Source organism: Rhodofomes roseus (genome assembly GCF_022264815.1).
Source record: "Rhodofomes roseus strain CIRM-BRFM 1785 chromosome Unknown C8Q71scaffold_28, whole genome shotgun sequence".
In the NCBI taxonomy this organism is placed as follows: Eukaryota; Fungi; Basidiomycota; class Agaricomycetes; order Polyporales; family Fomitopsidaceae; genus Rhodofomes; species Rhodofomes roseus.
Genome location: NW_025952984.1, coordinates 191,306 through 203,921, shown reverse-complemented (window position 1 = coordinate 203,921; position 12,616 = coordinate 191,306). Strand labels below are relative to the sequence as shown.

At 55.3% G+C, this 12,616-nt stretch overlaps 1 protein-coding gene across 1 annotated transcript; it reads right to left on the bottom strand.

Moving 5' to 3' along the window:
• Nucleotides 1–10,096: 10,096 nt before the first annotated feature.
• On the bottom strand, nt 10,097–11,095 carry C8Q71DRAFT_727129 (uncharacterized protein; the record flags this gene model as incomplete). The annotated part of the gene is made up of 3 exons (XM_047921829.1): nt 10,097–10,209; nt 10,235–10,545; nt 10,632–11,095. 3 exons carry the CDS (start codon nt 11,093–11,095, stop codon nt 10,097–10,099), a joined length of 888 nt encoding a protein of 295 aa, XP_047774184.1.
• Nucleotides 11,096–12,616: the final 1,521 nt, after the last annotated feature.

Below are 12,616 nucleotides of genomic sequence, written 5' to 3'. Positions count from 1 at the left end.
TAGGACTTATCCTTACCCATTATGTTCTTATGTTCTACTATGCTACATATTACGTACTTTCTTTTCAAATTTGATCCAGACCTGTATGTAGCACATGATTAGATCTAGACTCTCATGGAACTTTCCATCACTTTCCAGCATGTTCTAGCACATTCCTTGCACCTGCCGTTCCCACACTTGATTACTAATTAGTTGTGTTGACGCGTGTTGTTGACGGGTTCTAAGATAGGCCGCAACCAAACCCTGGCCTTCCAGCGCTTTGCATGCCACACGTGATTGGTCTACCCTCAAATGGTATTCATGTAGGTGCTTGTGCGATCCTCAAGGCTCGAGGTCGCCGCTGTTGATGTTCTGCTGCTCTGTAGTGTCACCTCCTCACCGATATGTATTATATGCATGTATTTAGTACACTCAATTGCTCTGTTTCTGCCGCCCAGCCTCAACGCATGTTCTTCTCGTCAAGATCTGCAAAGATCAACTCTGGGATAACACGGTGACCCCAATACTTCTTTCCCGCACATGCAGCCTGCTGGCCGTTCAAGCCTTTGCGGTACAGACATAAACCCCCCGGTGGGTCGGTACCCCCCGATGGGTCGCCTTCCAAAATCGGACGGGTACCTTCCGTATATGGAAATATGCTCCACACCAGCGACAAGCCTGGCGACGGCATAGCCTCTCGAGCCTTCAGGTTCCGCGGACGACCAACTATGTGCAGAGCACTGTACAATAGTACATTATATACATAATAAAGTTACAAACAAAGCTCAGTCCTCGTCGCTAGATACTGAGTCACTGTCAGAATCAGATGGCGAGTTCTGCAAGGTCTCCCAGATTATACCATCCTGCTCCTCTTTCTCTTCCACATCTGCAATCGCGCGGCGTAGCTCCTCCAAGGAATTGCGCCTGATATTCTTCGCCTTCTCGACAGCATGTGTGAACTGATCGGGGGTCCGATCTCTTGGGACAAGACGCGGCGCGCGCGGTCGCTTCGTTCCGTCAGCATCGCAATCCTTGCATGCTGCCCCGTACTCCTTCTTCTTCTTCTCATTCTCAACCTTCCTCGCCTCCTTCCTCTCGCGCCGCCACTTGGCTCGCTGACTTCGGGCTACCCGGCTGGCTGAACCCTTCAGTTTTTCAAGCTCTGCCTGGTCTGACTGGGCTGCCTTTGCCGCCTGCGCAGCACGGAAGCCTGGGTCGGTGTACACCCGACCTGTGCGGCCCCGCGCGTACTCCTTATTCAGGTATGTTGCAATATGCGACTTTTTCTTCTTCTTCTTCTGATTCAAACGTGCCTGCGTGCCTATTTGGTGCTCATTCTGCAGGATAAGCTGCGCGCGTTGACCGACTATCACATGTGACTGTTCCGCAACAGTCGCCTGCGATGCTGCGGCATTCGCGCGCAATGCTACAACCTCGGCCTCAAGTTCATCCCGTGACAAACGGCTCAGGGGAGGCGGCGGCGATGGAGCATGGAAGTCGGGCGCAGGGAGAGGGGGACCAGCATCGAGGAGGGGAGCGACAATGGGTGAGTCATCTGTGATCATGCTACGAAGTGGTATGTTCTGCACAGAGTCATTGATATGATGCGCAATCGCGGCATTGCGTTTGCGTGGCGTGAATTCGCTCGGATGGAGGTGGAGGGAGGATGGACTGATGATGGTTGTAGCAGCAGTACGAACAGCGTCGCGAGGTGGCGTACAGGGTGGCGTCGATGGTGGGTTACGCAGTTTGTCAACGAGGCCAAAGAGATTTACCACCTCGTTAACAGGGGTGGGCTGACGCTGCGGGAAGGAGCTCGTGGTGGATGTGTTCTCTGCAGGGATAACAGCGCGGGGCGGGATGGCGTCTGGATTGATAGTAGCATGCGACGTAGCCACATCACTTTCGCCGACAGTGTACGCCAGGCCTGTCACCGCGAAGGCCTGTCTATTGTTGTGTGGAGTAAAGATGTCCTTCCAGACTTCTTCGATTGCAGTCAGCAGTTTGCCCTGATCGATCCCGTCTTCATACTCCTGCACCTTCGCCGGCCACCGCTTCTTGACCTGTGCAAAATGAACTTTGTCGAGGCCTTGGAGGCGGTCTGTTGTCCTCGATGGGTAGCCAATAACGTGTACGTTGTGCTTGCATGCGTGCTCGATAAGGTTGGGTGCAATATGGGTGACGTGGCTATCGACATGAAGGACGCGTGGCTCGCCAGCAGCCTTCTCGCGAGTCTGCTCCTCGAACCACAGGAACCATTCGAACGCGAGTTCACTGTCTATCCATCCAGACGACGAATGACCCATGCTGTCCCATCCTTCAATTGACAGTTGGTCTCTGTATCAACATAGAATGGACTTACAGCGCGTGGCAAGGATTCCTCTCACCCCATTCCTGCCGGAACTGTTCGCCCTTGAATATGACAAATGGTGGGATACAATCCCCATCTGCACAGACAGTCGCCATGACAGACGTGAGCTCCCGGTTCCCACTCTGTTGCACATTCTCGCGCTTGAGACCCTGTCTCCCAACAACCCAGTCAGATGCTCCGACATCGTCGTGCAGGCCGGTCTCATCTGCGGCCCATACGTTACGGATCCTGATGGCATTCTTCTCGTAGCATTCTTTTACAGTCTCCATATGCGCAGTGAGCATCCCCGGAGTCAGGGCTGCGGCATGGGAACTGCTGTAGCTCGACCCCTTGATGGTCTTCAAGCGATCCCAATGGCGATGTTTGAACTTTACAACCCATTGCTTGCCAACCGTGGCTGGCAGCTTGCCAGGCGGACGTGGCTGTGCTGCAAGAATCTCGTTCGCGACCTTCGTAATTCTGCGATTCGTGGGTGGGCGCGCATGGTCCGAGCAGCCCTCGATCCATTCGACAATCTTCTCTTCCGCATCTGCTGGGACACGAAGTGCACGTTTTGCCCGGTGTTCTCGTGATGGCAGACCATGTGCTCGGCGGCGGATTGTTTCTCGAGGCACCCCGGTCGCCGCCTCAAGCTTCCGGAGCCCTCGAGGCTTCTCCGCTAGAGTTTGTTCCGCATTGTATGTGGCGGCGGCAGCATTGCGTCGTGTATACGTCCGCTTAGCAGCTTCATGGTTCCGAGTGTACTGGGAAAGTGCTGTGTTAACCATAGTGAGCCATAGTGCATGAAAATGTGAGGAAAGCGTGTCTATTTCCGACTCGTCAGAACTTGCGAATGGCCCGTAGCCGAGCTCCACATAATGATAGTAGTTCATGTAGTTCATAGACGTCATGCCTTATATTTTAGATATACATATGGTCGACACAGAGTATATTGACTACGCTACTGGCAAACCGTGAGCAGGAAGTAAGTACTCACCTGGAAGCGCGAGGCTTGTCGCTGGTGTGGAGCATATTTCCATATACGGAAGGTACCCGTCCGATTTTGGAAGGCGACCCATCGGGGGGGTACCGACCCACCGGGGGGTTTATGTCTGTACGCGTCCATGAAGCAGAATGAGCGGGTAGAATGTTGAACTAGGAAGGCGCCTACCGGTGTAAGAGTTCGTGGGCTTGGAACCCTTGATTGGGGGGCCGGGCTGCCCGTGAACCTGACGTTTGGTGGTCGCGGCGCGACCGGGGAGAATGTCGTGAGGTCTTGATGTTGTTAGCGAGGCGAGGAGCTCCCGCTATAGTCGTAGCTGGGCGAGGAGCCTAGCTGTGGTGTAGTGTGGCCTAGGACGGGCGAGGAGCCAGGCCGAGGGCGTGTCCTAGACGAGGGCGAGGAGCCGTGTCGAGGGGGACTCCTGGACGCAGGCGAGGAGGCTTGTCTAGGATTGGTCCTAGGCGTGGCGAGGAGCGCAGGCTGAGAAGGGCTGAATGTACTCGGATGGCGCGGGGTTCGCACACAGACGATGTGGTAGTTCAGGTGTAAGAATAGATTACTTCCCAATTAGGAAGGCAGATGGCTAAGTATGGACAATCTAATCTAATCTACACTATACAGTTCATAATCTTATCTACTAGGGCAGGCATAGTATTGCCTACCCATCACAACCGGGCTGCCGGGTTCAATCACAGGCCGGACCGGTTCTATGGGAAGCTCCGGGTCCGTGATGTCATCCATGATGTCATCTGTGTGTTATCACATGGCTACACCACCTACCTTGTATGTCGTGGGAACGTACTATACAGTAGCTTAGATAAGCGGTCTCCTCATGTATATAAGGACCCCAGTAGCGTAGCTCAATCCTCAGTACCTTCAGTCGAAGTACTTGCGTGTGCATCAAGCATCAGCAACCTTTCAGGTAAGTTGTGAGGGCGCACCACTGCGTGGAGCTGCCTGCTCAACATGGAAAAGCTGATATGAAAGGACTTCCGTGAGTACTCTGTTGTATTTCTCAGAATCAAATCAGTGCATGTAGAAGCTAGACTAGCGTTAGCGCTCTCACTCGTGTACGACAACCGAGTGAGGAAAGAGGGAGAGAGGGAGAGCAAGATGGACATACCCCCGGCGGTATGTCACGTGCCAGAGGCGGGAGATCGCGGTGTGTTCCCAACACTCCTCCTCAACGCGAACTTGAGGGAGAGAGCGAGGGGGGATGTGAGTATTGTAAGAATGAGAAAAGAAAGAGAGGTGTCCGTGAGGTAACGTGAGAGGACGTATCGCTGGTGTGTGTCGTGATGTAACATCAATGTATTGTAAAGATTTGTGAATCTGCAGAGACCGTGGTGTGTAACGAACGAACAGTGAACAAACGAGAAAATGACCGTTATGAACAGAAATGTGAATGAGACTCAGCGTGACAGAACTCCTCCTCACCTCCAACACTCCTCCTCGGATGGAGGCCGCAGACCCATGAGTGTCCGAAGACTCTGAAAGGCTTTGCGCTCCAGCGGTTTAGTGAAGGCGTTGGCAACATTGAGATGCGAGGGAACATGATTGATCGAGAGGTGACCGTCCGCAACGACTTCACGTAAGTAATGCCACTTGATATCCACATGTTTGACTCGGGAGTGGAACATGGCGTCGGAGGAAAGCTTCATGGCGCTTGTACTGTCGATGCGCATGAGCGACGCAAGGGGCTGAGCGAAGTCAAGCCCGCAAAGTAGCGCTCGCAACCAGATACCTTCCTTGGCGCCTTCCGCTGCAGCAATATACTCGGCTTTGGTGGTGGATGTGGAGATGGTGGGCTGTTTGCGAGCAGACTAGGAGACTATGCCAGAGCCAAGATTCCAGCAGTACCCGGAGACCGCGCAACGAGTGTCAGGGCAGGTGGCGTGACTCGCATTGGTGAAGCCAGAGAGGACGATGTTATCCAGACCGCCCAGATGAAGGCGGAAGGTCCATGTGCCCTTCAGATAACGTACAACGCGCTTCGCGGCTTCCCAGTGGATTGTGTTGTAACAGTCAAGGAACTGGCTGAGGTTCTGCACCGCAAGCGCAATGTCGGGACGTGTGCCGATGGCGAGGTACATCAGGCAACCAATGAGTGCGCGGTAGGGTAAACGAGCAGCCTGAGCGCGTTCTTCAGGAGTTGACGGGGCATGGCAAATGCGAGAGAGCTGAAGTCCGGCTTCCATGGGCGTGGAAACAGGCAAGCAGTCCGCGCCGTCCATACAAAACTCCTTGATGATCTTGTCCACGAGAGTGACCTGCGACAGAGAGATTGACTTTGCGATGTGATCACACTCGATGCAAATGCCGACGCAGAAGCGAGCCTCGCCCAAGTCCGAAATCTGCCACTTACGACGTAACTCCTCCTTGAATTCGACGGATGCAGCCTTAGAACTAGCTGCGAGCAGGAAATCATCGACGTGAATGCCAGTGAGAACTGTGCCCTTCGCAGTCTTGCGATAGTAGATACAGAATTCGCAAGGTAGGCGGGTGAAGCCCAGTTCCAAGAGGTAATCATTCATGGTGACGTTCCAGGTGCGAGAGCCCTGCTTGGTGCCATAGATGCCGCGGACCAGTTCCCAGATGTGCAAGCGCTGTGTCGTACCCGGCTCCTCAAAACCTTCCGGCTGTTCCATGTAACAGTGTTCATCGTCGGGGAGAACGCCACACAGAAATGCGGTCTTGACGTCAAGCTGCTCGAGGTCCCAGCCTAAGGAAGCCACCAGATGAGTAAGGACACGGAAGGACTCCATGCACATGGTAGGTGAGGAGGTACGCTGATAGTCCGTGCCATACTTGGCGAGGAAACCTTTTGCAACCCATCAAGCTTTGAAGCGTGTGGGCTCGCCGGCCTTGTTATGTTTGAGGCGTTAGACTGGCTTACCCTTCAGAATGGTCTTCCCAGCCGGGACGTCCTCACGTCGTATCACCCGGTATACCTTAAGATCCCTCCAGGTACAGAACTCGTCACCCAAGGCATCATCCCATTGTGCCGCATAGGGAGAGGCATCGGCCTCCACGCGAGACTGCGGGTCCCCGGGATATTCCACGTCGAGAGGTAGAAGATCCGCAGCGGCAAGGGCCTCAAGGATGTCTTCAACGTCCGGGGCAACCGGTGGTGGGTCGTCAACCACGAGGTCCGCAGGTACGGGAGGCAGCGGGGGCGGCACCACTGCAGAAGCATTGGCATTGGGAGGCGGTGGGGCGGGTACAGGGAGTCCAGTGGCAGCAGCTCGATCAGCGCGAGTGCGGTCAGCACTGGCACGTACCTCAGCGACGGCCCGTTGCAGCTGTGAGACGAAGGGGAGACCCTCCATCTCAGCATGCTTCAGCGATGGTTGTCCGACCCGTGCAGACCGACGTGGCAGAGAGGCAGCGGGTTCGGGATTGGGAACCGGAGGGCCGACAGGGCCAGGGGCAGGATCTGAGGGTAGCTGGGCCAGCAGGCAAAGCAGGGACAGGCGGCGAGACTGCAGGGTCGTCAGCCAGGTCTGGAGAGACGGGCGACGGAAGAGCGGCCGGCACAGAGGGAGTAGTCGGCAAAGGAGCGGCAGAGGCAGACTCGTGCAACTCAATAAACGCGACGTGGTATGAGCTTACCACCTTATGGGTCGCGCGATGGTAGCAACGATAGGTCTTGGAGTCCAGGCCGTACCCGATTAGGACGCATTCAATGGACTGCTCGTAGATCTTAGGATTGTGCCGGTTTTGAATGAGCACAAAAGCCCGGCAGCCAATCTTGCGAAGATGCGATAGATCAGGCTTGCAACTGTGCCACATCTCATAAGGCGTCTTGCCCGCTGGAAGTGAGCGTGAGGGTGTCCGTATGGACAGGTAATTGGCAGTGAGGAGGAACTCATCCCACCGGTTGGGCGGAACGCCTGCAGCGAGATGCATGGCCCGCGCACGATTCATGAGCGTGCAATGAAGACGTTCCACGTGGCTGTTGTGTGCAGATGTATATAGCACGGTGAGACGGTGTGACGCACCACGCTCAGCAAGGAAAGCCTTGAAGGCGTTGGACAGCAGTTTGCCGTTATCAAGTTGCACGACGCCCAACTTCTCGTTAGTTTCGACCTCATGCGCCAGGACCCAGGTGCGGAATGCGGGGAAAGCGGCACTCTTCGACGGGAGTGGGATGGCCCAGGTGTAGGACGAGAAATCATCAAGAATGTTTAATGAATACAAGTTCCCAGCCGCTGACTTCACATCCTCCTGCCCCTGCACGTCCACACAAATCACCCCCGGCCGATGCATGGCGCGCGGCCCAACCCTGACCTTAGGAACTGCAGTCCTTGTCTGTTTGCCGAGAATGCAATGTTCACACTTGGTCGGAGTGGGTGAGAGGGCGATAGGCATACCTGACGTGGATCCAAGACGGACCATGTCATGGACAGCCCGGTGGTTAACGTGGCCGAGACGGCGATGCCAAGTGTCGAGAGTGGGGAGGTGAGCGGCGAGCAAGGCATGCTCCGTGGAAGGGGAGCGACCATCGAGAGCGTACAGGTGACGAAAGGTCTTAGTGCCAGAGGCGACCAGGGCGCCGCCGGGCTTGACAATGCGGAGCCAGGGACCAGAAAAGTTGACGTCGTAGTGCGCCGACGAGTTGCATAACCCCGAGATGCTGATGAGGCGAACAGTAGCCTGAGGAACGTAGAGCACATCATGCAGAACCAGAGAAGCGCCGCGACCAAGATGCAGACAAACCTTCCCGATCCCATAGGCGTGAATCATGGAACCGTCAACACCGCGGATGCCACGAGGAGCAATGGGCTGCAAGTCGTGGAAGTCGGTCTTGCACAGAGACAGATGAGTCGAGGCGCCCGAGTCGAAGACAAAAGGGTCGGGCCCGACCGCAGGGACACAACGAGCGACGGTAGGGACAGGTGCAACAGAGAAGGCCGTGGGATCGAGATCAGCGCGTACACTCTTGCGCCAGTCCAGGGAGACTGTGTCAGGACCGGCGACCGCGATATGCGCGTGGTATTCCCGAACGTCCTCCGGAGTTGCCACGTTCGCAAGCCATTCCGGGGTAACGTCAGCAGAGAGCCCAACAAGGTCCGAAGAAGACGAGGGAGCCGGCGACACAGATGTAGCTGGAGGCTGAGAGGCAGTGACGAGGTAGGCCTGCCCGGTGGAACTGTTGAGTACATAGGAACAACCAGAGGCGTCAGTGAGCGCAACGGCAGCCGCCGCGGTCTCACGTCCATGCCGCTTCTTCTTGGCCAAGACTTCATCCCGTTTGCCTTCCATGGCGCCTCCGGGACCCCAGCAGTCAGCAGTCGCATGAGAGGTGGGACGCGGGCACTTAGGATTGAGACAAGTCTTCGGCCCAGCAGCAGCAGGACGTCCCTTGCCGCGCGCCTGGGCTGCCAGGGTGAGAGTGTCGGCAGGTTCCCCGCCAGCCTTGTTGTCGTCAATCAGGCGTTGCTCTAGATCAAGTTGACTGATGATGTCTTTGACACCGAAGTCGGTGGCCGATTTTGCAGAGGTCAAGTTTGTGCCAACTTGCGATTGGAGGTGCACAAGGTAGCCAGCCATTGAGTGAAGCATGGCCACTGTTAGAAGTGTCGGAGGGGTAGGCACACCAATCGTGAAGATGCGCTCGACGAGGTCCTGAAGTCGCCCAGTAGTCTTGGCAAAACGTTCCGAGGCGATGTACCGCACAGCGAACAACTCCTGTAGCAACTTGGCCTGAGCGTACGGGCCGGGCTCCTTCTCGTGCCTAGCGCAGAGCGCGTCCCACATGGCCTTAGCTCCCTTCTCCTTGTAGTCCGCCAGAAAACGCTGCTCTTCGCACGAGATCTTCGACCGAATGAAGGCACTGACGACCTTGTCGTTAGCCTTGAAATGCAGTGCGGAGAGTGGGTCGGCAGTGTCGGCTAAGGTGATGTCGCCAGAGAGGTAGGGCCACAGGTGGCACATGGAGAGGGAGATTTCCATGTACTCTTTCCAGTCCGACCAGTTGCCGGTGGTGCTGTCGAGCTCCTTGCCTCCGGAGTAGAGAGACGAAGGGATGGTGATAACGGAGATAGTCTGCTTGGTTGCCATGACGGACTGGGCTGCAGGCTTCTTGCCGCTGGCAATTGGCGACTTGGGCAACAGAGTGGGCGGTACCGTGGAGGGGACGTCGGGCTGATCTGACGAGTCGAAGCCGGGGAAACCTTGGAATGCTCAGCGTAGCTTATGATCTGTGTTTTCGGATCCCTGAGGACTGGAAGGCTGCGATGCAGTCATCAGCAGGCCAAACACTGCCTATATGCGCACTTAAGTGGGCGCGACAATGTCGTGGAGCGTGCAGAAGGCTAAGTTCTAGATCTGAGGTACAAGGATGACGTTTAAAATGTTCGTCCAGGGCTCATAACCTGTAGAAGCTAGACTAGCGTTAGCGCTCTCACTCGTGTACGACAACCGAGTAGCATTGTACCTAGACTAGCATTAGCGCTCTAAGTACAATGTTAGTCTTCGATCCATACGCTAGGGATATGAAAGGTCTCACCTCACTCGTGTACGACAACCGAGTGAGGAAAGAGGGAGAGAGGGAGAGTGAGACAAACATACCCCCGGCGGTATGTCACGTGCCGGAGGCGGGAGATCGCAGTGCGTTCCCAACAGTGCATACCGTTGGATTGATTCCAGCGGGACTGTTGCGAGTGCTGTGCGAACATTGCGCTCGAGGTCATCCTCTTTCGAGGATGCTGGATAGCGACGGTATTGCCGCTTGGCGTAACCCCAGCATTGCTCGATGGGGTTCAGTTCTGGATGAAATTTCGGCAGGAACAGGACTGGAAAGCTGTGTGCTTCGCCTGCATCCACAACAACAGACTGGACATCTGCAAAGTCCTTCTCCGAAAACAACATGCATCTGCAGCAACAATCAGTGCATCCACTTGGGCATTTGAATTTCGAGCATTCCATTCTCAGGCCCTTGATCTTGGCCCGCTGGTCCGGATGCCGCTCGATCAGCAGCTGTGCCATCCCTTTGAACTTTCCTGCGAGCTCTGGATGTTCGGGGAAGGTGTCGGGGTAATACAGGTATTGTGTTGAACCATCCGCAAATTTTGCATTGCCCATCTTGACACGGTGTTTCAGTGGCTTGCCATCCGGACCGTACACCAGCCTCCCATCAGCGTCTTTAACCTTGACATCGACACCAAACCACTGCGTGTCTGGACACGATGGGCTCGGTCCTTTCGGCATCCTGCGTGCAGAGAGTGCGTTGTCTGCTCGTTTGAGGTGAGTGGTTGCATTGTCAAGGATAAAGAGATGGTTGTCGTCTGGATACACTTCTTGACAAGATCCATGGCCTTCTCCAACTGTGCCACAATCTCCTTGTTTGTGAAGTATCCATCCTGATCTTTTCCAGCCTTGAAGTAGACTAGTGCTGACTCCTCTGCATCGGGAGTTCCGAGCCAGCCATGGTCCGCTGATACAAAATCCACAACCATCAATGATGGTCCTTCCCCCTTTGGCTCCGGGACAGCCTTCTCGTCCTTGTGGACCCAGTACACACGTCGTTGATCATTTGCGTAGAACGTGCTCTTGTCGTGGAACCAGATCACCAAGCGATGCTTCATTGGCCGGGGACCCGAGTATGGAATTTCGTCACCATTCGTGTCGTATGTCCGGATGCGGTCGTCATTTCTGGCGAGTGTGGGAAGGAACACGGTCTGGTGGTACGTGACAACGTCCTTGCGTTCGTGGCCATCAACGTACTGGCCTCTTGGGCCCCTACCCCACCGATAGTCCATCTCATGCATCCACCGCTGTGCTGTGGAAAGCAATGGTACATAGCCGTCCAATTCATACTTCTCCTGTACCTTGGCTGACTTGAAAACATCGAGGATATCTCCAGCTTTGCGGTTCTTTCCCACCCCCTGCAGATGAAGACTGATCTCACTGCAAAGTTTGTCATGCACAAGGATCGACTTGTTCCAGGTACCGTACTGGTTGTGAGGTAAGTCGTTCCGATCCGCAATGTATGCTCAGCACCAGTGTCTGACAGACTCTGCTGTTCCAGGCCCACTATCGTGAGCCTGTGCAGCTTCAAGGGAAGCCTTCTTCCATGGCATTGGCTCGACGGCACGTGTGTAGTTATGCAGTGTTGCACGCATCATCTGCAAGCGACATTTGAACATCTTGTCGCCGAGGAATGGTTTGAAACCCTTCCCACACTTCCGCCGGGGCCGGAGAAGATCCCGGACATCCTGCCAGGCAGCTTTGGTGTCAGAGACGTCAGGGGCGGGATGGAATCTTGTGTGCGTCCCGGCCTCCTCCAGACTTGGTGGTTGACAGGTGTCATCTTTGTCAGGCACATCTTCGATTGTGACACCATGCCGTGGACTGGACGATCAAGACTGGGAGCTGGGCTGCTCTGTGTCAATGTCCATGGAAGCTGTCTTCCAATCCCGCTGTCGAGCCCGTCTCTGAGTCTGGGATGCATGGTGTCCCCGCTGTTGCAACCTGCTGATCTCCCCATGTAGGTTTGGTGATCTCGGAGAACACACTTTGCATGCTCCCTGCAAGTGATTGCAAGTGTTCTGATGCTCGCCCAGCCATTGTATAGACACGGCGCCGGGTCGGAGTAATGTCAGGATCAAGCAGAGCGGGCTCGCCAAACGGTGGTGTCTGTGGGCAGGGAGGAGTCTGGACCATAATGTGTCATTTTCGAGCACTCCGGCACCTCTGTTGGTACCTACAGGTTCGTTGCGTGGTTGGGATGTTTTAGCACGCTTTTTGGTATCCAGTCTTGTACATTGGCAATGGCAGCACGGAATTTTCGTTTTCTCATGGGCATTTTCGAGGCTTTTGTTGAGTGGCTCGCAGCGGCGCCTGCCGTTCATCTCTTTCGGGACATTGCTTAGTAAGCTAGCTGCCCACTCTGTTTTGTCTTTCTCAACGGTTCAATCTGCAATAATGTCGATATTTGACAATGTCCCTCTGCCAAATACGGTGTAAGTGGCATCGGCGCTACGTGCGCCACCGCATGTGATGGACAGCCTTTGGTTGCGGCCTATCTTAATCAGTATCCAGATCTGCCAATCTCCTTACCCGTGAAGATTTCCTTGGAGTTCGTCGACTTAGAGACTGTCCTCACTGTCTGGTGCACGTGAGCCCCTTCCCAATATGGCTCGGTCTTGTGCAGGTCCCCTCTGGACCTGTTCTGCAGGTGCTTCTGGCTGCGTCCCGGTCTCCCGCCCCCGCCGGTCACATGATAGGCTTCTCGCCATCGTCTGCCACCCGCCTCCTTGCTTTTGCGTCCTCACCGGCGC